The sequence below is a fragment of the Elaeis guineensis genome, chromosome 3, assembly GCF_000442705.2.
Source record: "Elaeis guineensis isolate ETL-2024a chromosome 3, EG11, whole genome shotgun sequence".
Taxonomy (NCBI): domain Eukaryota; kingdom Viridiplantae; phylum Streptophyta; class Magnoliopsida; order Arecales; family Arecaceae; genus Elaeis; species Elaeis guineensis.
In genome coordinates, this window is record NC_025995.2 from 22,034,094 (window position 1) to 22,060,001 (window position 25,908).

Genomic DNA, 25,908 nt, shown 5'->3' on the forward strand with positions numbered 1-25,908 from the left:
GGCATTTCTGCCCGTCGGTAAAAAAAACAATAGAAACAAGACCGCCTTACTCGAGGTCCGAGACCAGCGACGATCTCTCCCCTCTTCCCAACTCTTTCTTCCTCTCCGCCTCCGCTCTCACCCGAAGCATGACCAGCTCCTCCGCTCCTTCCAAGAAGGTCTCTCTCTCTCCCCCCCCCTCCCAATTTTTCTCGTTCTCATCTCTCGTCTTTTTATCGCTTTTCAGGTTCTGAGCAAGATCGCCAGCAATCGCCTCCAGAAGGAGCTCAAGGAATGGCAGGCCAATCCGCCGGCTGGATTCAAGCAAAAGTTCACCGACAGCCTTCATAGGTGTTCGCCGCCTAGGGCTCCATCTCCTCCTCCCTCCCTCTTTTCTGCTTTCTTTTAATCAATTTGGCATGAAACCCTTTTCTTTGCTTTTCGATCACAAGGTGGATCATCGAAGTGGTCGGCGCCCCCGGGACGCTCTACGCCAACGAGACCTACCAGCTTCAGGTCGATTTCCCTGAGCATTACCCCATGGAAGCTCCCCAGGTTATGGGATTCGATCCCGTTTTCTCCTTTCTTTGGCCCTTGATTCTGTGGGAATGCTGTTTTCTGATATATATGTATATATACATATGGGTGTGCTGATCAGGTCATCTTCCTCCATCCCGCACCTTTGCACCCTCATGTTTATAGCAACGGTCATATATGTTTAGGTAATCCTCCATGCTGCTATGTTTTATTTATTTATTCATTTATATATGGTCTTATGTAGAGTGTCCTGGTTCTCATTTTTGGATGCTAGGGTTGTTAAAACAGCTGGATAGTTGTTAAGTGCTTTTTCTGTCCTAATAGTGTCAAGCATTTAAAGCATGAAAGATTAGTTTACTGGATTGTTCTCTTCTTTTTAGTTCATTCTGGGTCATTTATTTTATATTTGGACGTTATTATATTTCTAGTTGGTATGGAGGTAAGTTTGCCTTCTGATGAGGGGTCTTTGGAAACTAGTGAAGTCATTCTGTAACTGGAAGTTTAGCACTTCCAAGGCAGTCCATCATTGGTCAAAATACTTCTATAACTGAAATAAGAGGATCATCGAGAGGGATTCTTTGCTAAGCCTAAAACTAGATCATGGTTGTGAGGCCACATTAGAGAATCCTACATGGTGGTAGCAAAGTCATTTAATCATCCTTATATTATATCGACACAAGTATTAGGAGCCATGATAGCTTGTCCTGCTGTAATCTCTTACTATAAATGTTTGCTCCTCCTTCCACCAGAAAGGAAAAATGAAAAAGGGAAAAAGAACACTTTAGATAATGCACCAATAGTATAGGAGAATCCCTTCCCCTTTTCGTTCCTGTTCTCACTCTCTTTCCTTCTCTTACTTTTTCTCTCTTCTATACGACTAGACCTATTACCTCTCTTTTCTTCCTATCTGTGACTTCTTTTTCGACAACTATTCAGCTGGGTGGTACTAGGCACTTATACGATACTTTGCCTCCCTCCGGTACATTACATGTTGCTAATTTGCTCTTGACGGAAGCAATACATTTGTATGTTATTCCTAGGCCATTATCTTATAATAGGGACGTTGACTTTCTTTTTGGACTTTGCATTCTGATTTCAGTACTACATTAATAATGCCCATAATCCCCAGATAGGTGGTTGGTTTGAGGTGCTAATTACTCCTTGAGTTATATTCTAAGTTGTTAGCAAGGAAGAGACCAGCTTGGTGTGATTTGACCTTGCATAAGCTGGTCATTAAACACATTAATGGTCCGTTTTGATGTTTGTACTAGAATTGCCGAGGATAGAGAAAATGTAGGAATATAATGATGCTATGAGAGGAAATCAAGAAAAAAATTGCCATTGGTATTTGCTGATATTTGTTGTTTGGCTGATCATTGGAAAATACGCTAGAAACATAGTTACAACCCACATTAGTTTAATACATAATGTATGCATAATGCACTTATTATGGAAAGATGTCTCAATGGTTTCACCTAATTGAATATAATTACTATTTTGATTCTGAATATTGCAAATATATATTATCAATTAGTATTCTTTTGCTCAAAAAATGTCAGTATTCTTTTGCTCAAGAAATAGCATTCTCAAGTTATATACAACTCCTAGCTAGTTGAGAATTATCCCATCGACATTTCCACCATCCAAACTCTTAATTTTTCCTACAAGTCATTTGAATGTTAATAAGAAAATAATCTGATAATATCGGTAGATATTCCCTGCTTCACAAGCAGTGGAATATGAGAGAGAGAGAGAGAACAATGAAAAGGGAAGTGTAGGTTGGTTCTATTGTTTTGCAGAAGAGTTTGGAGGAGTGTTGTCCATGTCAAGGAAGGAAGGCATTTGGGGCTGTGTTGATCTGCATGGGAGAGCTTTAAGAGAAAGGAGCTCGATTAGATATGGTTGAGAGAGATTCGAGAGGAAGAAGGTATTGTTACATTTTGAGATGGGATGATTTTTATGCAACCATTATAGATGATGTGGGGCAATGTCTCTTATTTTCTTTGGTATTTCAAATTCTTGAAATTTTATCCAAAAAGCTTTGAGGTTTCTGTTCCCATGATGGTTAGAATTTCCTTGGAAATGTGGCAATCCCATAAAAAAGCATGGTCATTGACTGCATCCAAACTAGCCCAATGAGGAAAATCAGCATTTAAAGCTCTTTAGGGCTATTCTGTACCTTTTATCCTAGACTTCGTGGTTATGCCATATGTGGGACGTACCATGTTGATGCTAATGATTATGCCCACCATATTTATGAAGTTCCCAAAGAGGTGCTAGAGAAATTAAAGTTAAGCTATCTTCGATATATGGAGGCAACATGTCATGTTTGGAAAATTGTTTTCCATTTTAGTTTTTCTTGGATTTGTGGATTCTGGCAATCCAAGTATCTAAGTTCTGGACAAAGGGAAAGAAAGTGAAAAAATTTGAAAATTAAAATAAAGGAATAAAAATTAGTAAGAATAGTTAGTAAACAATATTACAGTATTTTGTGTGATACAACTTCCTTAGGCACGTAGTGTTGATAGTGTTAGGTTGAAGTCAATATTGAAAACTAATGCAGTTCATAGGTATATTGGTATTTTGTATTGTGAATACACTTCCATATATGCATTATTTACTCCTTAAACTTGAAGTATCTGGAAATATGTTTTTATGTAGCAATTTTGAAGCCTTGTCATTGCAAGTGCATTCATTTTTTTTCATTTTTTAGACCTTAAAGATATATTAAATTTTGATGTTTTCTCTCATTATTTTGAAGTTGAGTGGCTGTTTGATCATATGTGTGTAGTTATCAAATGCTATATTAATTTATATAAGGAAATATTATCCCTATAAATTGTAGTTTATTTCGTTGTTCTAAATATTATTATTTTTTTAAGTACTATTGTGAGGGCCTTCTATGAGATTATGCCTTTTTTTCCACTAGTTATATAGGACCGACATTACCAAAATAATAACGCTTAATTAGCCCTTTTGGTCAGGTCATGGGCCATTACACAGAAGATTCATGGATATTCAAAAGCTAAAGGTGGATTTATTCTTATAATAACCATAATGAAGGATGAGAGGTTTCTTGAAGAACAACCTTCATAGGTTTTGTTGTTAAATGAGAAACTAAAATGCTATAAATATTTTGACTTTTTAGTGGAATAATCTGTTCTTCTATCACAAGATGGATCATCATCATGCTTCATCCAATGGTTGACTTGAAGAATTAGAATTTGGGATCAAAATGGTTGAGATGGATATAGTTAGGGTCCATTGGTCATAGCTGATCATTGCCATCTTCTTAATGATCATGTAGTAGTGGTTCTTTGCCATCTTTTCTTAAAGCTTGGATGCTATGACCTTTGCCATCTTTTCTTAATGATTAAGCAGTCGAGTTAAATTCTAAGAAAGTCAAAAGGATCTTGATGCAATATTTTTGCAATATAAGCATTTGATCTATCATTGCCACTAGTTGATGTTTAGTTTTAAAAATTTAGTTATATTTAAAATTTTGATTGTTGGATCCACAACATTTAAGGGCCATAACTTCATATATTAAATTTTTATTTGAGTTTTTATGCTCTTTGATTTTGAGTGACAAACTTGTTTATTTAGACTAAGTTATCATCTGAATAATTTTTTGATGCAGTCTTCTACATAATTCCCATTTTCCATAACCATCATTGGTAATGCAGGATTACATCGGAATGGCCTAAAATGCAGTGATGGACCTAAAGTGCGTAGATAAAGATGAGATCAACAAGTTGCTTTGATATCCTGCTGCAAAAAACATGACAGAGAGAATCATTGATTTAATTTAATAACAAAGCTTGGAGAATTTGTGCTTTAAACTCTACAGAGGTGACTATTCTAAGGGGAAAAAGGCCTTTAGGGCAATCAAAGATCATCAAGCAAAGATTTATAACCAAAAAAAGAATTGTTCTTTCTTGAGTACGGGAGAGCTGGATTTAACTGAAAAAATTGCAATGTAAAGATGGCAGAAATTTGTTCATCAATTCATCTCAGCACAAAACAGGAAAATCTATTTGGATTTCTTTGTTAAATCAATAAACTGAGTATAATAAGATTATATGTTGTCAAAAATCCCCTGCACTGTAGTGGAAAATGGAGAAAAAAGAAGTGAAGCAGGACAACTTAGGAGATGGCTTGCAATAGCATAGTTGGGCCTTGGATGTTGGACAAATTTGGGAATAAATAATTTGTTGCCTTGCTGTCCGATTATAGGAAATAGCTTAGAAGTGAACAGTTTAGTGGATTGAAAGAAATAGGGAAGCTTTCTATATCGTTCCTAGGATTTGGGGATAGTGTTTTAGTGCTAGGAATAGCTTTCTTAGGGTTTTAGGATTAAAGTTGAAGGTTTGATGATGACTTGAGATTTAATGTAGGCAATAATACAAATATCTCAGACTGAAAGAGAAGATACAACGTGGAAAAATAACTGGAAGTAAAGCAGTTAGAGAGATGAAGTGGCATCGTGAATAGATGACACTAGAGAGGGGAAGAGAGAGAGAGTAGCGAAGTCATTTTGTTACTCTATGGAACAACATACATGATACCAATCATGACATTCTCTTACTATCCCACATACTATATATAGAGCCCGCATGATTTGGGGAGTAAATGAGCAAATAAATAAAAAAGGCAACTTGGAGACCAAGTAACTTAAAGGCTTGGTTGTCAAGTAACTTACAGTCTAACTTATTTGAGGAATAGGTAACTTAATATATTAAATGGACATGTAACCTGGAACCAAGCAACTTGCATTTCAAGTAACCTAAGCATGTATGCAATATCTCTAAACTAATATGAACTTATTTTATGATCAAATCTGGACTGCTCATAACTCAAATGCTGCAATTGATTCCATAAGAACTCCTTGTAGAAGGATAGGGGTCTAAAATACCCCTTTCATGAATGGGTCCAGGCTTCCAAAGTTGTTTGGCCCAACTCATTTTGTATGGGAAGTTTTCGCCAAAGTTTTAAATCTCATGGGATGGGGATCTCCTGATTTTTCCAATAGAATGGGACATGCCGCTGTTCTATCCCATCCCGACACTTGGGATAGGGGATATCCTAAGACATCCTGATTAGCATGCTCAGATGATGGCAGGATGATCCTATCGCAACACATGGGATGGTACCCCAGCCCGTTGTCCTATGGGACGTCCCACCGAGACTTGAATCTTTAGTTTTGGTATATAGTCTCAATGCCCCTGTTTTTAAACCAAGCTATCGCACTACATCTTTAGGCATAATGTTTGGTTGGCTCCCTGAGTCAATTACCATTCAAATAGCTGGCCATTACATCATACTTTAGTTTGAAAGGTGCTGCTTTGCCTTCAATCTTCTTTCTCATCTTTGAACTAAGTTGTCAATACTGAACAAAGGTCCACTCTGTGATGCATTTCATCTTTGGTGCCCTCACTTTCTTTGTCACTCCTTTCTAGTTCTAGGATGACTTTGTTCGCCCTTTGTTCAAAAGTTCTAGTAGTGAAAAAGGATCTTTGTCAGTGAAAATTACCAACGATTAGGACACTTTTCAGAGAAATGGCCAAATCTCTAGCAAGTAAGTGTTGGATTTCCTCTGTTTGGAACTTGCATTCAACCAGTTTTGTGTGCTTGTGGTGCATGATGGCTTATTGTTGACTTTATAGAGGCTTAGGATGGGTCATATCTAGCATTGATTGCTCTAATTTAAAGATATTTGATGTAGTAGGCTTTGTGGCAGGTCTAATCTTTAAATGTTCCTATATGCAATTTTTCAGCCAATGGGTAGAGCCTAGCTGCTAACCTCATCAGGATTTGGGGGTTTATACGCGGCCGATACACTGAAATCATCACACCCTTGTTAAATTTGGATCATGCTGCCCAACTATAGAACTTCAATGTGTAGTGTTCAACTATGGAACTACCCTGCACCAGCTGGGTAGATTGGAGATAAACCTGTTGTTAATGATAGTTGGAAATTGGAACAAGATACCTCATTAAGTTATCTTCATGTCCTCCAAAGTTTGAATAGTCACGTAATTGCTTTGTTGACATTTGGCCCACCATATCTGTGTTGGCCCGTTCAACTTTGCTTTTGCAAATAGGAGTTGATGCTCCATTGCAAGCTGGTACCACTTGAAGTAGTTTTCAAGAGCATGAATGTAATCCAGGAAGACCTCTGGATCGCGTCTCTCATGAAAATCAGCTACCTTGAGTGTTGCTTTATGATTCATCGCAGTAACTCTTTGATCTCCTATTGCTTGAGCATGGGTTTTTAGGGAGGTGCTTGAACATGAGTCTCTGAGAAGAACCAATTTTGATGTGTTGATTCAAGGGCTTGCTTTATTTCATCTAATGAAGTTTTTAATGAATTTGTGTTCTCTCGAAGATGAGCAACTTGTTGTTTAGTGTCCTCATAGTCTTGGACAAGGGATCACAGTAACTCTATGATCTCCTATTGCTTGAGCATGGGTTTTTAGGGAGATGCTTGAACATGAGACTCTGAGAAGTACGAATTTTGATGTGTTGATTCAAGGGCAGGCTTTATTTCATCTAAGGAGGTTTTTAATGAATTCTTGTCCTCTTGAAGATGAGCAACTTGTTGTTTAGTGTCTTCGTAAGGCCACGAACTGATTGTTTACTTTGGCATTGGATAACATGGTGGAAGAAAGAAGGGAGTTCAAGAAAGAAGGAAAGGGAGGAAAAGAGCAAACAATGGAGTAGAATTGTTATGCTTCGACGTCAAAGTGATGTAGATCAGCTTAGGAGGTCACCTACAATAGTGTAGTTGGGCCTTAGATGTGGGAGAAATTGGGGACAAGTAGTTTGTGTTGCCTTGCTGTCCAATCGCAGAAAACAGGGTAGAAATGAATACTTTAGTGGTTTGAAGGAAAGATGAAAGCTTTCTAGGTCCGACCTAGAGTTTGGGGACTGTTGTTGTTAGGAAACTCTTTTTTAGAGTTTTAGGGTTAAAATATAAGATTTGATGTTGACCTGAAATTTAATTCAGGCAGTGATACAAATATTTGCAGATTTGGAGAGAGGATAGGGAAAAATAAGAGAAAGTAAAGGATTTGAGAGATGAAGTGGCAGTAGGGGAATAGATGGTACTAAAGAGATGGAAAGAAAGAGAGAGCAAGGAGAGATATCACTCTTTTACTCAAAAACATGTAATCATACAACCTATGACATCCTTTCATGATCCCATACATTATATGTAGAGTCCACATGACTTGGGGACTAAGCGAATAAATAAAATGGATAACTTGCAGATCGAGTAACTTAAAAGCTTGGCTGCAAAGTAGTTTAGAGTATAACTTACTTGAGGACCAAGAAACTTAAATATATTAACGGAACATATGACTTGGGATGCAAGCAACTTGTATGTCGAGTAACTTAAGGGTCAGGTAATCTAATATTATACCTCTGGACAAATAGATGGTTTGTTAATGATGAAATCTAGATGTCAAGTGCTGCATTTGATTCCACTAGATCTCTATGTAGCAAGATAAGGGCCTAAAAAAATAGCCCTCCATGTTCTTCATGGAGCAATTAGAGCCCTTAATTGTTTCGAGCCCCCTTTTGCTACACCAAGAGGATAGGAGTAAGACATGTCAGATTAGGTGAGGCAAGAAATTAGAGAGGAAGAAGTAGAAAGAAACAAAGAGCATTATGGAATAAAAGGTATCAAAAACCTGGTCCAAGAGATTTTTTTTTTAATCATTCAAACTAAGGTTTGCAGAATCAGTATCGAGAACCATATTGTTATGTTATTGGTTTGGTAAGGAACGATCAGTACGGTCTCATACCGAAACATGCTCTCAACATCTTTTCTCACTCTCAACCATGGTATTGCTTGAAAACAGGCTATATGGGTCAGTACTGGGAGGGACGAGGTGATTCTTCTTGGTTCAGATCGGCACGGACTTGTTCGATGTAATATATGGAATCGAATCTCGATACTATTACTAGTATCCTATCAGTATGGTATGGTATAATTGGTATGGGTCAGTATGGTAGATCTTTTCAAACCATTCACGTGCGCCAGTTCTCATATGCACTTAATTGCAAGGATTCAAGCCCCGATGGGATGTCCCATGGGATATCGAGATGGGGTACCATCTCATTTGTTGGAATAAGATTGTCCTGCCATCGTCCCAGCATTTCGATTGAAATATCTTAAGACGTCTTATGTTTTAAGTGTCGAGATGGGGTGGGACAGCGACATGTCCCATTCCATGGTCAAGACAATTTCATTCCACAGGATTTAAAACCTTAGTTGAACTTGAATCATCGAGCTACAAATATTCCTAAACTTCTACTCTTAAAATTTACAATTTAGGGTTCAATTGAATGTAAAACCAAGTAATTGAACCTCAAGATATCAATCCAAACTAGTACCTTAAGAGGCTAAGTGTAAAAAAAAAAAAAAATCAAAAAGTAAAGCTGCTCTAGCTATGCTCTATCACTATCATAGTACTATGGTATGAGTAGTGCCATGGACAATAATACCTTCAAAATGGGAATTTCTATTTCAAAATAAAGCTCCTCTAAATACTCCTAAACCATTTAAACATTAATATACGAAAGTTCTGAACTGTTTAAGCAACTTGGAGGTTCCAATTTGTTTTGTGGGCATGCTGATCATATGAATATTGGCCAAATATGCTGTGTTAGCTTGACTATTGCACAATATTAGCCCCATGTTGCTCTAATTGGTGATCAAAAACCTTCCTGGCTGATTCTTTCATCCATGGAATCCTCCATGGGCATACATCAATTGATGTTTGATCAGTAGAACATCCCCCGGCGTTACCATTCTTCTTCTTTTTCAATCATACCACCCTCTATGTCCCAATATGACAGGTTTAGTGATGTGTCCTTAAAGTAATAGAGACATGCTCTACTAATGAAAAGTCAGAAAAAGGTAATGCTTATCAGGGTTTAAAGGAATTTGGTGGCTTGCTCTTCTGCGGCAGAAATGAGGACTAATTTGAGGGCCTGTTTGGACCCTATCCTCAGATAAAATGCACTTGGAATGAGAATTTTTTATGGAAAAGTCTGATAGTTGAGAAAATTGAGAGATTGGAAAAGCAAGAGATTCCATCAAAGCAAGAGATTCCATCATCCTCTTTTTACGGATATGGATAATGATACACACACACACGCGCGCACACACACACACGCACACACACACACACACACACACATATATATATATATGTATATGTATATGTATATGTATATATTGTTTTTGTGTCCTTTCTTGGGGATTGGGTGCATGGCACTCTCCTTTGAATGCTTATACTTTCTGTTTGATACCACCTCACATCGACATCTCTGTTCTTGCGAGGAGGCATCATATGTTTATGATGGTTCATTTTTTGGGGAATCCAAATAAAACCCAATGGTGTTGAGGAATAGGAACAAGATGGAGGATCTTCCTAAAATTTCTAGGTCCAGGGGATGGCTGCATGTTACAAGGTTTTTAATGGGGTTCATAGCTAAGATCTGGTTTTTTTTTTCTCTTCCTTATCCCCTTAGATGCTTAGTTGGTATTGATAAGGAATTATAGTGGAGCTGCCATGCCCCTTTAGCCACCCTTTGCTGGTCAAAGAAAAGTCCACCTAAAAGTTGTTGTTATTGATCTCTTTTTAGGCTTGTGGTTGGTTTATTTTAGTGTTTTCCAGTTCCATTGTTTTCAGTTAGGAATTCTTTGCCTATTTCTTTAGTGACTGTTGTGTCCTAATTGGTCTTGGGTTAAGTATAACAATGTGGACAATTGACCCTGTTCGTATGGTCAAAAACTGGCAGTGCTCTTTCCTGTAGACATCCAAAGTGGACACAAATAAGGGAACTAAAGGTGGCCAGTTACTCCCTTGAAGTAATGATTTTTAGATTTTTATATTTTCTATTTTGAGAGTCCAAAATGATGGGGATGTCAAGTGTCCAAGCATCCTTGAGAATCCAACATGATGACCTCCGAATACTTGGACATGGGCATGGCCATATAGACACACACAAGGTATTGTATTGTGTAATTAGCTTATATGGGAGAACGAAATTGGCATTTGCACCTCAATATTCTGAATTGCAAATTGAATGAAAAATGCTAGGCTAACATTATCTAGATGAATAATCCTGAAAAAATTAATTTGGCGCTATTGGATATAAGGCCTTGTGCTTGCTTTGCTTGAGTGGAGAACCCATTAGCAATGGGATTTAGGTCACAACCTAGGTGTATTTTGTTTTCTAGCCTTATGTTTTTTTAGCATCATGTGGGAAGGGTTGAACCCTTTTTGAGAGGCTCAATTGGGAACATGATTTGTCGAATCGGCCCGAATCGAACAGTTCGGGGCATGCCGAACTGTAACGGCGGTTAACTGGTATAGTTTGGTCATTGGATTTAGAATGCCGGTGAAAATGAAGCGGGGGAGAAGGAAATAGAGGAAGAGAGGGGGGAAGGGAAGGAGAGTGGAAGGCCGACGGTGGCCTGTCGAGGCCATTGAGACTTCGGGTCTTTATGGTCCTCCACAAGAGATTGAGAAGAGAGAGATAGAGGGAGGGAGGGAGGGGAAGGTGGTGGGGAGATCGTTGGATGGCCGTCAAGTGGCCGTCATGGCCGCTGAACGATCCAAAACCTCCCACGGTCGCTGAGGTTCGAAACAAGTGCTTTACTTCTATTTCATTAAATTTTTTAAAAAATCCGACACACAGTGAAGTTGACAATGGATTTGGCACTTCACTTAAGTGAAGCTGGCAAATTGTTGGATTTTTTAAAAAAATCCAAGAAAATCAAAGTGAAGCCTTTGTTTCGAACCCCACAACGGCTCGAGGGGGTTGGGCTGTTTGGCGGTCATGACAGTCATTTGATGGCCTCCCCGTCGCCTTCTCCCTCCTCTCTCCTCCTCTCTTCTCAATCTTTCTCACAGAGGACCGCAGAGCTTGGGAGGCTTTGGTGGCCCTCCGACGGCCTTTGCAGCCCTTTGGTGGCTACCGCAGGCATCTCCACTGGCCATCTATTCTTTTTCTCCCTCTTCCCCTCTTTCTTTTCGTCTCCGATTTATTCTCCATTTTCATGTCGGTTCGGGCCTAATATGGTTCAGTATGGGGTGTACCAACTCGTATCGTAGATCAGTCAGCATGAGATCTGGTTTCGAGTCAGCGATCTTTGATTGAAAACATTATCCTATCCAAGATCCGTCGAGCCAGTATCGAGATCCATGCCAGTCGGTCGGTGGTACGAGTCGGTATGGTTTCGGATCAGACTGACATGAACCAACACAGAAGTGAAGAAAGGAACTGATGAGGAAAAGAGAGAAAGAGGGGAGAGCGAGGGGGAGGGAGAAGGGGGAGGGAGGGAGAGGGTGGTCGGAGGAGATGTCGGTGGTGGCCACAGACATGCTTGGAGGGTTGCCAAGGCCTCTGCTTCGCCAAGTCATGGTAGAGAGAGAGAAAGGGGGAGGGAAAAAAGGAGAAGCCGACAGAGAGGTTGTTGGAGGGCCTTCGGCTGGCCGCCGTGGTTACCGGATGGTGAAATCTTCTCAGCTCTGCGAGCGTAAAATAGGAGCGATCATCCCTATGTCACAAGGATGGTCGTCCTTGTTTCGTGGTCGTGGCTCCGTCCGCGTCTTTTCCGTTGTCCGATGGCCACAGTGGCCTCTCCATCGATTGCACCTCTCTTCGGTACCTTTGCTCTCTCTCTATTTCTCTTGATTAAATATCTTATCTGGTGACACGGAGCTGTGCAGGCATCTGTGGCCCTCCGACGGCTTCGGTGGACCATTGCCGGCCCTTTGGCGCCATCGCCCCTCATTCCCTCCCCTTTCTCTTTCTTTCTCTCTTTCCCTCTTCTTCATCCACTGTTCCTATTTGGAAGGCCAAACCATCTCAGTTTGCAGCCGGTACGGCTTGAAATGCCCCGAACCACCCGGTTTGAGATGGATCGGTGAACCATGACCCTACCCTTCTCCATTATGAGAAAGAAGGGCAAAAGAAGGAAAGAAAAATGAGAAAGAGGAGAGAATAGGAGTGCATGTTGCTTGCAATTCAACTTAATTATTGGCACATCATTGCCTATCCTAACCTCCAATCAGTCTTCTAGTCTTGTGTGGTCAATATATTGAGAGCCAACTAGAGATTTGGGATAACAAAAAAAAAAAAACTACTTAATGGGTATAACTTTTGAGTGCGGCTTCATATACTAGCTTCAAACACAAATTTTTGTAAAAATGGTGCTTGTTGACAAATATGAGGATTCACAACTTCTGTGTGCATAAGATGGGAGGTGAAGATGGAGGCATAGTAATGGTATTGGAGATAGTAATCATCAATGGTAATGGTTGCTTGATAGATGCTATTAGACCCGTTCATGGGCTAGGCAGGTCCCCTACTTTGTTTGACCGTGAAGCCTTTTGGGCAAGCTTGGGCCAAAGGTTTTAGACCTAACAAGCTAGGTCGGGACTCAAGAATAGGCCCATTTAATAAGCGGGCTGGGCTTGAGCTTGTGGATTAAAGCCCGGTCCAAGCTAGCACAGCTCAATAGTTTATTTTCTTATATTTATTTATTTATATTTGATGTATTTGTAGACTTAATTGACAATTATAGTTGATATGTGAACTTAATGGGAAAATAGACATGCTATAGATTGTTGACAATATTTAATTTTTCATGTTTAACATTTTTAAAGATATTTTAAGCATTTTTTTGTATTTTTATTTTTTAAATTAAAATTAGTCATGAAACTCGAAATCTGGCCCAAAGTCCGAGTAAGAGCCGACTGGGGCCTAGAAGGTAGGCCTGAAGGCTGGGATAGGCTTGGGCCTAAGAAAATTTTGTAGACCTTTAAGCAAAGCCCGGCCCCTACCCGACCTGGCTTGACCCATGAACAAGTCTAGGTGCACTATTGCATCATTGATGATATTATGGTGGTAGTACTGGTGGTGGTAGACTGGTAGTTATACAAAGTTGGGAGGTCTCATGAAGTCAGAGAAGTAAACCAACAAGGCAACAATTATGCCCTTCTCAATTTGTTTTCCTTCTAACATTATTTTTTAAATGAAATTGATTTGGCCAATGGTGGAATACAAAAGCGAAAGTTATCTTGTTTCCTTTTTTTGCTTTTAAAACTCCAAGTATAGTCAGATAAATTTAGGGTAGTGCCTTCTCTAATGGAAGCAATAATTTGAAGTGCTTTGTTATGATGAGTTGTGTCAGGAGATTAGGTCTTTCACCATGCTACACCTCTCTTACTCCATAGTTTGCCACATATAAAGGCTGGCCTTCTCGAGTCCTTATTTGAACATACACCAAAAGCACTAGGCAGTTTAGCCACATGGCCAAACATGCACTTTCATGGACCCTAGTTGGCAATTTTGTTAATATGAACTCTTGTGACACCTTCGAGTGTTGTAAATCAACTCATCCATTGAGTTAACCACAATGTTCTTGTGCACTTCTATCCCATAGAATAACTCCTCCAGAGAGCAGAATTGCAACTAGGCATTATGCTATGTTTTCTTGTTTTAACAACCCAGGTATGCCTAGCTTGTTGCCTTAGTGGCAAGGTTATCCCATAGCCGGATCATGTCCATCTTGTTGCCTCAATTCCAAGCACCACAATCCCTGTTTTGTTACTAGTCTATCATGCCACCAACGTGCAAGCAAGCCATGTTGCCCTTTGATGCCCATAGAAGAGTCACATGACATAGCTTTGCGAGTATACGGGGCCACATCACTATGCAAAACTCTAGGAGAAGTGTAATGCTGGTGTTGCAAGTTTAAGTTGCCAAATCAACAAGCCCTGTAGCTTTTTGAAATTCATAGATGATTGCACAATTGTTTCTTAGGCCATCAAGATTCTACTCTCAAGGCCACAACAATGCTTTTATGCCATGGTCCTATTGTTGCATCCATGGTGTCCCTTTGTCTGGGGCCATAGTGCCCAAAACCTCATTTTCATGCCTGTTTCCACGCTCTTGTGCAATTCCATGACATTAAAATCCTTGTACCAAGAAAATATCAAACTCCGTTGACAATATCCTTTATCAACTCGTTGGTCAACTCTTTAATTTAGCTCTAAGGCTTAGTTTATTTTTAATATTAATCTTGCATTAGTCAGTGGCTTCTTCTAATTGGTTATTAGGGATCTCATGTCACACCATAGTGCCTTACTTAGACTTTCTTGTCAAAGTAGGCCAAGCACTTAACTATACAGGTGCAAAATCCGTAAGGTGGTCTAGAGCAACAATTAAGATAGAACTCTGAATCCTTTTCCCATTGCAAGGATTGCTGGCTTGTTTAATCAAGTGTCGCCATGGCATCCCTTGATGCAATGCCCAAGGATGGCATCCCTTTCAACATCAAAACTGCAACATGGCATGCTCAGCTCTTATAGGCATGGGGGAGGTGGCGCCCCTTTGTAGAAGGTGTCCGCCACTCCTAAAAGGTCCAAAGGTTGCTCAAGAAACAAATATATATCTTTGTCATCCATCACCATGCCGCATGAAAGTTTGTGATGTCTTGTGATTGTGTAGGTCATGCCACATAGTGAGGCTGTGGCATATGGTCCTGTTGTGTTGTAGCTAGTGTTAAAGAATCTTGTATAATGCTTATACAGGCAAGCAACTAGCATGTGCTTATATTGGCACTTAGATACCACAATATGCATATGGTGTAACACCGGATAAACTAGCATGGAAAATACTTTCTTGAAAGGTATACTTCTCCAATTAACTTAGTTTCATGCATTTTACCCATCTTAACCACTTTATACTTGTGCTTAGATTTTTTTGGGAAATAAATGTAATTTCTAATTTATCCATCAAGGACTAAATATTGATTATATTGGCTAGGAACTGCTACAAATTACTACCTGGTTGCAATCGATTGTGAACTGGCCCCATATTGAACCTTACTTGTAGGGATCCTATACCAACCCATATCACTTGATACACATTTGTTTTGCTCATCTGGATCGGCCGCATACTGGTTTGTGCCAACCTTGTTGCTTCCCATATGTAATATGTAAAGTCTTAGCTAGTGATTAGTATTGTTCTGGACCTTGTTTTTTAAATCCTTCATATCCGTAAATGTCTATTTCAAGAACTATATAAATACATACGTCCATACACATATACCAACATACATACATATATGCCCAAACATAGTGTATAATTACCTACATATATACATGCATTTATACATACATACATAAGTACACACAAATATACATGTGTAAGTACATATGCATGTGTACATACATACACATGTTCATATTAACTATGGACACATACGTATATGCATGCGTACATCTATGTGTTAACTTGTTTGTGGGCGGGGCAGTCCGCTTGGCCCGCTTAAGCCTGAAGCCTTTCGATCGGGCTTGGATCAGAATTTTAAGCATGGCTAGCTGGGTTGGGCCTGAAATAAGCCCATTTGTTAAATGGGCAGTCCCTAGGTTTAGGTAATGAAGTCCGGCTTGAGCTTGGCTCGGCTAGAATTAGAAATACTCTATTTTTTAGTAACCCTGGTTCACTTGAGTAGGGACCAGGGCCATTCGATCAACTGCTTATTCCTAAATTGGGAGAGGGAATTGCTCTTTTCCAGTTACCTCTTCTTCAGATGCTGCCGGCGAACTCCGAGATGTACAGGGGCTGGCAATTTGTGTCCACGGGTCGTATACGGATCGTGTCGACCTGAAGGTATAACACAGGTTAGCTCAATCCGAACACGACGCGTTTAATTAAATGGATCGACCTGTGAAACATGGACACGACACGAATATACACAGGTTGACATGATATGACTTGTCTAACACGATTAATAATCGTGTTGGTGGGTCAAATGGGTACACGACCTGCCGAACGACCTACCTAATGATCTGTTTAAGAGGACATGTTAACCTGTTTTAACCAATATTTTCAGAATCGGACCAGACATCGGATCGGAATGAAAAAAGGGTCAGGGGTCAATCGGGTCAACCGGTCGGTCCGATCAATTGACTCGAAATTCTGTCATTCTGGAAGAGATAGGCTTCTAGGTACCAAATTATGATTATCTGTTTACTGATTAAACATTTTTTACTCATTTAACCGCAGGCGTGAAGTCAAAACCATATATCTACGTATCAAAAAAATCCATTGGTACGTAAAATGCCGAGCCATGGACAAGTCTCTCTTGGGCCATCTTTTTTTTTTTGAAACAAATGGAGTAAGCTACTCCCCACATAAGATTTATTAGAAAATGTGCAAAAGTACAAGGCTGGTTGTCTGGTGGATTGATGAGTGACAGGTAGGATGGGAAAGGATTAGGAGGATAAGCCATTGTACGCTGGTCCAAAGGGTGTATATACAAGCTATTATATTAAGGTTAGTTCCAGAGGCACTGGTCTCAGAGGAGTTTCAGAAGGGTGGTTCCTGGCAAGTGATCCTTTGAAAGGCGAGATGCTCTCTCGAGCCATTCTTGAAGTTGTTTCCCGACCCCCAAGCTCTCTTACACTCCCGTCCTACCATCTCTCTTGCCCTACCGTCCACGGCCCTCTTCCCCGTCCTCGCCATTGACGCCGCTGCCGGTGCCCTTTACCTTGTCTTCCAAAGACCCCCAAGTCCTCGCCATCAAGGGCTTCAACCTCTCCATCGCAGTCGCCGGCCTTGCCGCCCTCTCACCGTCCTCTACCTCGTCTTCCAAAGCTCCACCATCCTATCGTCGCTGCGGGCGATCGTCCCCAGAGAGTAACATTCCCTCCCTTCTCCTCTCTCGATTTGGTCTGAAATAGCAAGTAAAATATTTAGTTTTGAGTTGAATTTGATAGAGTAAGCCCTTCCATGATTCCATCTTTGTCCCTCTATCACGATGCCTCTCCTTCCCCATGCCCTGCTCTTCCCCACGCTTCCTTCTCTGCTCCTAACCCCCTCTCTCAAAGAACGCTCCTTTCTCTTCTCAAAGAATACCCTAGCGGCGGTTTTTTATTCGTAGATAATTAATCCATGACCCGACCGGTTCATCATGGGTCGATCGGTTTATTGGTTCTTGCCGATTTTTTGCGGGCTGAAGATCAACTGGGTCTATTCTAAGTTTCGAATCAGGATTAAAACCGATCTCCGATCTAATCGGTCGACCTGGCTGGTCCGGTTCTGAAAATATTGGTTTTAACCTATTTAACTTGTTTTAGCCTATTTTAACTTGTGTAACCCGTTAACATGTTTTAACTTGTTTAGTTACACGGGTTAAAACGGGTCAACGTGTTATGCGGGTCAACCCGTTTAAGATACGAATTTGTCGTGTCATAAATGGGTCAATCCGTTTATGATCTGAACCTATTTATTCCAAATCCGAACCCACCTAAGTATGTGTCGCGTCCGTGTCAACGAGTCGTGTCGAAAATTGCTAGCCCTAAATGTACTGCATCCCCAAAGGCCACACAGAGCACAGCCAGGGCATCTTGGACTTTGAGAGATCCCCCCATGATTTGATATTCATCCTTTGCTGAGTTATTGCTGTGAAATTCATGGTAGATCTAGAGAACAACCACATCATCTGCACATAGCCATCTTAGATTTGTGCGACGAACCACTTTGGTGATGCCAACAGCATGAGCAACCTCAGCATTGGCATCATGTGGATTCACTAGAACCGCTCGCACCTCTCACGCCAAGCTCTGCCATGCTGTCACCTCAATGCTCAACTGTTGTTGCCCAGCCTCTGGTGTGCCCTCTGCTTCCACTACCCTTTCAACCTCCCTTGTACCCCTTCATCTCGCTTGCATTTGTCCAGTGTAGCTCTATCTTTGAGAATTATTGCACCAGAGGTTCAGTTTGAGGATAAGAAGCAATGGAAATGTCCTGAAATTTTTTTTACTCAAAATGAAGTTGAGGAGGTCCGAGACTCAGTCCAAAATTCAAAGCTTGAGTAAGTACTGGGCCCGGGCTTGGATAAATTTAGTTATACCTTGGGCTGTGTCTGGCCTGAACTTGTTCAATATGTGCCTTATCTAGTATCAGATATTTAGCCTTTAGACGTATAAGACAATTATTTTCCACATTAACAGCCTAAATATGCTCAAATTAGAATGGTGAAAGCTGTAGGGTGGCATAACTAAATTTCTGATTCATAACTTAATGTAGGTGTTATGGACATGCTACCATTATGGAATCACATGTATTAGTACAACTATTTTATGATGTATTTCATCTACTCTATCGTGTTGACGTAACCACTATGGGCACAAGTGGCACAAGACATATGCGATGGTTACCACATTAGGGGGGTAGAAGCAGATAAAGGGGATCACAAAAGCATAAAAGAAATGCCTATGAAGCTAGCGTAAGGGAGATGTTTGGTAGATTCTAAAATGGTCTGTCTTTCTTTGTAGATCTTGGCTACTGAAGTTTGGATGATTGTAGCCACAGCTGGGTTAGAACTATCAACTATGTATATCCATCCAGCTTTTTTTTTTTGTTATTAGGTTATCCACTGATACAGATAGAATACGTGGAACACTTGAGTTACGTCTTCTCATTACATACCAGGAAGGCAAATCATATGGATTGTAAGTACTGCTGGTTCCTCAGGGAAAAGATCATCATTAATTCTTCTTGCTGTTCTTTTCGATTTCTTACTTTTGGTATCAATCACTACTGTAGCAGTCTCTACCTTCATTTAACCTTTGTTTTCATTCTTGCAACATTTGTTTCCACTGTAAAATAAATTCAGTATAATATTAACCTTTGTATTCAACAAACATTTTGGAGGGATTGATCTTTTTGACATAAAATATAAAGAATAGCATTTTATTGAAGTCCAAAATGAGCAAGTTCTCTCTCCTTTGGCATCTTTGTTGTTAATGCTCAAGTCAACAGCATTCTTAATTCTACATTGTACTGTTCCAGTATTCTGCTATTAGTTCGAATCCGAGCCATCAAACTGACCTATAGCATAACAACTAGTCATCTTGTTGGGGTTTTTCAGGATATTTTCTTGCCTCATTTTCTTAGAGCCTGTGGTTCCTAAAGGTTGACCAATGTTCAATAATTTTATTCTTTGGATTTCTAGTTTGAAGAACCAACTTTTGAACCAGCTCATCATGCTTTAGGTTCAATTTTGAATAGAGCAATGTGCTTTGTCCTCATTGCTTAACACCCTCTGCCGGAAGGTTTACCAAAGTCAGATTTCTTCTGATCTGAGAATTTGAAAAGTGCGTCATCACTACTCTCAGCCATATCATTTGGCTTTAGAATCTTTCCACACTATGCTACAACCAACAATTTTTTTAGTTGAAGGTTTGTAGGGTTCTGAACATATCCCCTTGAAGAAGCAAAGAGCAAATAATAGGATGCTTGGTCAATGACAATGCAATTCAGATGAGGAGTGCCAAGCCAGCAGTAAAATCATCCCGTATTTTACATTCTTGTATGAAAGCCATCAATTGGGATTAGTAAATTAAACCATGATTTTTAGTAAACACCTGCTTCTAAATCACCATTTCTTGTATGATCCAAAACCAGCCATATTTGTGTCTAAGGTTTCCCCTAGTTCAATGCCACTTTCTTCTACCAATTGATTGATGTCCAAATATGCCTCAGTCCAAACAAATTGCTTTCTTGATGAATCTTGCTTCCATTTTAAATCAAAACCGGAAACTTTTCTCTTACACTGAACATTAAATAGTCTATTTTTTCTTTGTTTTTTGGTCATTCCTTTGGAGTTACTCATCATGCTTGCCAATTTACTGATAGTCCTGTGCAGCCACACTTGTGATCACTGATTAGAAATTGGGGAGTGCAACTCAAATGGGGGTTGTGCTTTGCCATTCTTTCTACATTTTAGTCGACTTTTTCTCTTTCAATGGAACTAAGGGATCACCCTCAAATAACTAGTCACTTCCTCTCCTTAAACAATCCTACGGTCCACTATGAACCAAAATAATGATAGGAAAACCCATTTGTTTATCAGAAAGCTACACTACACTTTAGTTTCTGGATCCTTTCAGGAAACTCAGCAAGGCATTCATTTTTTACGCAAATATACAGTAATGAGTGCATACATCCATTGCTTTGCGGCTCAAACATTATTCCCAACTTCCCACGGAATGAAGGACTACCACATCAATCCTCTTAGGGGAATAATTGCTGGCTGAACAATGCTAACAAGCTAGGGATGGAAGAAAAAATATAAAACCTAAAAAAAAATTGTAAAACAAGGAAGTTTGACATTTTTGGGCTGCATGAGAATTTTCACCTATTGAGAGGGTTCAGATGCTCAAAGGTGATGCTGAATTGATGCAGAGTTAAATTGATGGGTAGAGTAAGAAATGAAGAAGTTATGGTACCAAGAATGTAATGTGAATCAGATGAAAGCTTTTTCAAGAGGGTGATGGATGTGCATAAAATGTGACGATAAAGCAAGTGAGACCTTGGATTGCTAAATTGCAAATTGTCTAAAAAAAATTTATAAGCTTCCTAGACGTGGTTAGGAACACTGCTGTAGGTTTCATAGCATGCCTTAGCTGGGATGAGGTTAGGATAATGCTTAGTTTCCATAATCAGGAGCAGGTGTGAGTACAGGGCCGGGTGTGAATTTGGGGAAGCGGATACTTTAGAGACACTTTCAGTAAAAAAGTGTTTAGGTAGTGGGAGCAGGTTTGGAATGGGTCTAGGTGTGGATGCAGGGAAACAGATACCATTAGTAAGAAAGTGTTTAGGAAGGGGGAGCAGGTTCTAGATTCTGAAGCAAGTGTGTTGCTCTTGGTTGAAAAATTCCAGCTGCTAAGGGATTATGTATATTCTATGAGTTTTGTATGTTTGAAGTCTATTGCATTTTCTATGTATTTAGATGAGGGATGATGATGGAGGCCTTAAAGTGTTTAGAGTAATTTACTAGGTTTCTTATGTACCAAACCTTTATATTTTTTGGGTGAAATTATATCTTGCATATAAGCAAAATGCTTGAATTGCTTTAAAGTTTATTAGTCTTTGTATCAACTTAGTGCTTGCATTTTTAATTTTATATTGTTTTTCAGTTTGCTTGAATTTATCAATTTCTATACAAAAAGGCATCCTAGTGCATGAGGCTCTGGCCACTGTGAGGTCTGGGGAGGGTTAGATGTATGCAGTCTTACCTCTATGTGCGGGGAGGCTGTTCCTATGTTTCAAACCCATGACACTTACGTCACAGTGGAGCAATCTTATTGATGCACCAAGGCCTACTCTCGTATCAAGTTTTATATCTTGCACATATTCCCATACTGTTTTCTATCCTTCTGAATATCATATGACGTTTTTAAAGGCTGTCAAGTATATATGTGATAGTTGACATCCAAATATCGTTTTTGTATATTGACTTTTTGGAAATTGCACCTTAAAATCCTAAATTTGGTTTTTTGAATTAGAACTCACAATTTCAGTTGAATTAGATCCTTTCATTAATCAATTCTATGAAGTTGCTGTTGTTTGGTTTATGATTCAACTACCAATGTTCGACCAACATTCGATTGTGAAGATCCTCTCCTGTAAATTTTGACATTCTAGTTTGGGGTCTTTTTGGCAGATATACTATATGATTCATGGTCACCAGCAATGACTGTAAGTTCTGTTTGTATTAGCATTCTATCCATGTTATCAAGCTCGGCTGTAAAGGTCCTTGCCTATCCCCATTTCTCTTGCATACCTTGTTCTTGCGTTACATTCTCTGCCTTCTTGTTATTATTTTACTTAAACCTTTTTGACTGCAGCAACGCCCTGATGATAACGACCGGTATGTCAAGAACTGTAAGAATGGTAGGTCTCCTAAGGAGACTAGGTGGTGGTTCCATGATGACAAGGTCTAGGTACAACTGCTTTAGGTGGCAGCCTTTCCCAAATGGAGCCACCGCTGATAACTTAAATCGAGGGTTCATGAGCTACTGTAAATCCGCATATTAAGTATTTGTAAAATCTGATAAGTTGTATCATTCCCAATAGAGGGCAATAAAGCAATGCAGAGGTAAGGTGTAACAAAATTGGCTACGTGGTAACTTTGTCAGCTTAGCTTCTGATGAAATTACTTCTAGTGCTCATCAATGCCTTAAAACACAAAGCAGCGAAAACTTGTATGAAGTGTGAGTTGTGACCTGACCGGATCTGGTCCATTTTATGAAATTTATGTTGACTGCAACAGAGAACAGAAGTTCATATTATTATTGGGTTTAATAGGAACACTTTGTGTAGCGTAATCTTTTAATCAGAACAAGAGACAGGACACCCTGGCCACTTGGGTGACTGATTCGTGAACTCACCCTTGTATGCTGGAATTTTATAGGTTAAATGCCTGTTAGCCCGATGCTTTTGAAGCTTATTTTGGTAGAACCCCTAACCAGCTAGCAGGACTGCGTTTTTCTCTTGCTCTGATTTTAGTCCATTCTTTGGTGGATATCTACTTCATGCTTGCTCTATTTAATAGCGAAACACATGTGAAATATGCACATGCCTCTTTATGGATCCATTTAAAGGTCTATCATCTTTAAACTGTTTACACGTAGAAAAATATTGTTTGGTTGGCGATCTAAATCAGAATTAGAATGGGAATCGAAATGGTCAAATTTTTTAAAGTGTTTGATTCATGATCGAAATTGGAATGAAAATTTGAATTTATAGAAAAAATAAGGATGGAAGTTATCTATTTGTATTTTGAATCTAGATTTTCACTTCTTCCCACCACTTCATAATGTTGGAAGCATCTTTATAATTTAAAGACCGTTAGTAAATGCATTAAGTGATAAATATATATATATATATATATATATATATATATATATATATATATATATATATATATATATATATAATTTAGTGTTATTTAGATTGTCTATATTTGGATCATTTGATATGTAAGTTAGGTATCTTTAAACCAAATGATTTATGGTATATAGGTGGTTTAAGGCAGTATGGCTTGGATTATGAACAACACCCTCTCTCTCTGGGATCAGCTAACCCCTACAATATATAGGTGCCTTTGATGAACTAAAATCATGCAATATCTCAAGGCATATATTTTCTAAAACATGTTATTTTGAAGATGGTTAGTTTCATTTGAAATAATTTAGTGAACTGTCCTAGCAAAGTCTATCTATGGTGATATCGGCATGGCAATACTGCATGAATGTTGTGGCTTGTCATGCCAAGAAGTTATATGAAACGGAGAAACAAAGGTGCTTACAAACCTTCAAATGGCCTAAATATTTATTTGTTTGAGAAATTCAGAAAATCATAAGAATATCCATGTAACTTGATTGGCACTGAATGTCATCATTGCCATTTGACTGGTGTTTTTGAATAGGAGGAAAAATTCATGCAATTGTAAGTGCGAGCAACATAGGAATACTCATTTTTTTGGTTTGTTCTCAATCTTTCTGTTACCACATATATTTGAATTATAAAAAGATTTCTTAGTTGTCCCATGTATCTTTTCATTTACGATAGTAGTCCTTCATAGAAACGTTTCTTTTTTTGGCTTGGTAGAAAATGTGTAGAAATATTTGCAGATTGAGAAAAATACAATCATAAAAAGAAACCTAGTAAAATCTGCATTGGGTTAACCTAAAATTTTACAAATTTATTATTATTTGTTGGGTAAACTTATTGAAAATTTAGTGTAGGATTTGGTAGAATATATTTGGATTAAAAGAAATGGCTTGAGAAGTAGCATTTTGTAAGTGAGAATATGCTATACTAGAGCGAACCCTTTGAGACGCACAGGGCTTCCTCTGCGCTATTGAGATACAATAGCCATGCGCTGATATTTCATATCGAAGCAAGGAGTGATACAACTTCTGAACCAACAGCTTAAGCTTATCCGTGTAATTTGCAACATAAAAAATGATTCTCTGTTTTGGATTCTTTTGAGGAAGAATTATATTTCAGAAAAAAAGGGGACTTTTCTTTCAAGAGAGCATGCCACAAATTAAAAGAAGAATGTGAAGTTTCACATAAACATATTTGAGTAAGATTTTGTGGAAAATGGTTCAAGGTTTTAAATCATGTGGGATGAAAGCATCTCGATTTCTTCATGGAACAAGATACCTTACTATCTTATCCAGTCTTGGCAGCAATCCTGATTATACATTTTGGTAGATATCCACCATATTTCTCTCCTTCTTTTTTCTTTTTTCTTTCTTCTTTTTTTTTTTTAATTTTTATTTTTCTTCTTTTGTTTCTTTTATTATACATTCCTTTCTTTTCTTTACTTTTCCCTTCTTTTTCTTCACCTTTTCTTTATTTTTTCATTTTTCTTCCCCTTTCCTTTTACTTTTTTTTTTTCATCTTTTCTTTCTTTCCTCTTTCTTCTTTTCTCCCCATGTAAGTGGGTTTCAGAATCCCAAACCTATTCTAGTTTTGTTTTCTCATAGAAACAGGATGGGTTATTCAGGATGCCCCATCTCGTAGGGACGTAAAACCTATCAAAAAATTGAGAGTCCAAGAGAGTTTGGACTCTCATCTAAACCCTATCTCTTCTTCTATTTAAACATGAGATCGTATGGGACAGTCACGACTTGATGAGATCAGTTTGAGATGCCAAAAATCAGAGGAAGGTATGCGTGGAAAAATCCTAGGGAGAGGGCACGGCATGTAGGTGCATGGCGTGAGGTAAGATAGCATCTATCCCTTCTTTTTTACCAACAATCCAAGGTTGGTTATTGAGGCATCTTCTCTCTCTTTTTTGTTCTAGTTTGGACATGGATTTTTCTCTCCTCTTTGTTCAAGAGTTGGACAAAAATTCTTACATCTCTAGCGTAGAGATTTGGTACAAAGATTTTAGGAAGAAAAGAGAAAAAAGTATTATTCTCATAATCTCTAGCGTAGAGATCATCATTCTCCTATTTTCTTCTTCTTTGAGATTATCTTGAGAGAAAAGAAGAATTTTCAACCATCAAGATACGATCTCTGCAAGGAAGATAGCATCCCAGTGAGATCAAGAAGCTTCTGATCAGATCGAAGCTTCGTATGGATACCCGTAGAGGCCGGATACTTGTGCGGTTTTAAAGGATCTTCAAAAGACATCCATGATCATCAGTTTGCGGTGTAGATCGATCCACACTAAGGTATGAAGATTAGATCTTCTCTATTTATTTTTTTCTATTTGATTTCTATATCTGAATTCTATCTCACATATATCGATCTTGTTTTATAATTTTAAGATTTGATCTTATGCATGCTTAGATTAAATTAGATTTAATCTGAATTTTTAAAATTTTCACTGCGTATTTGTTTCAAATTTTTTTTTTTTGCATGCATGAAACTATGAAATCCCAATAGTGGTATCGAAGCCACGTCATATGCGTGAGATTAAGATTTAGATCTAAAATCTGTAGAAAAAAATTACAGATCTAAAAGATTTTGATGTCATTCTGATATAAGATT

The 25,908-nt window shown here is 38.8% G+C and overlaps 1 protein-coding gene across 1 annotated transcript; it reads left to right on the forward strand.

The window, feature by feature from the left end:
• Positions 1 to 22,707, forward strand: LOC105042247 (probable ubiquitin-conjugating enzyme E2 16). The gene is made up of 6 exons (XM_010919381.4): positions 1 to 158; positions 227 to 330; positions 432 to 534; positions 638 to 701; positions 22,061 to 22,149; positions 22,245 to 22,707. The coding sequence occupies exons 1-6, from the start codon at positions 129 to 131 to the stop codon at positions 22,338 to 22,340; spliced, it is 486 nt and encodes a 161-aa protein (XP_010917683.1). The 5' UTR covers positions 1 to 128; the 3' UTR covers positions 22,341 to 22,707.
• Positions 22,708 to 25,908: the final 3,201 nt, after the last annotated feature.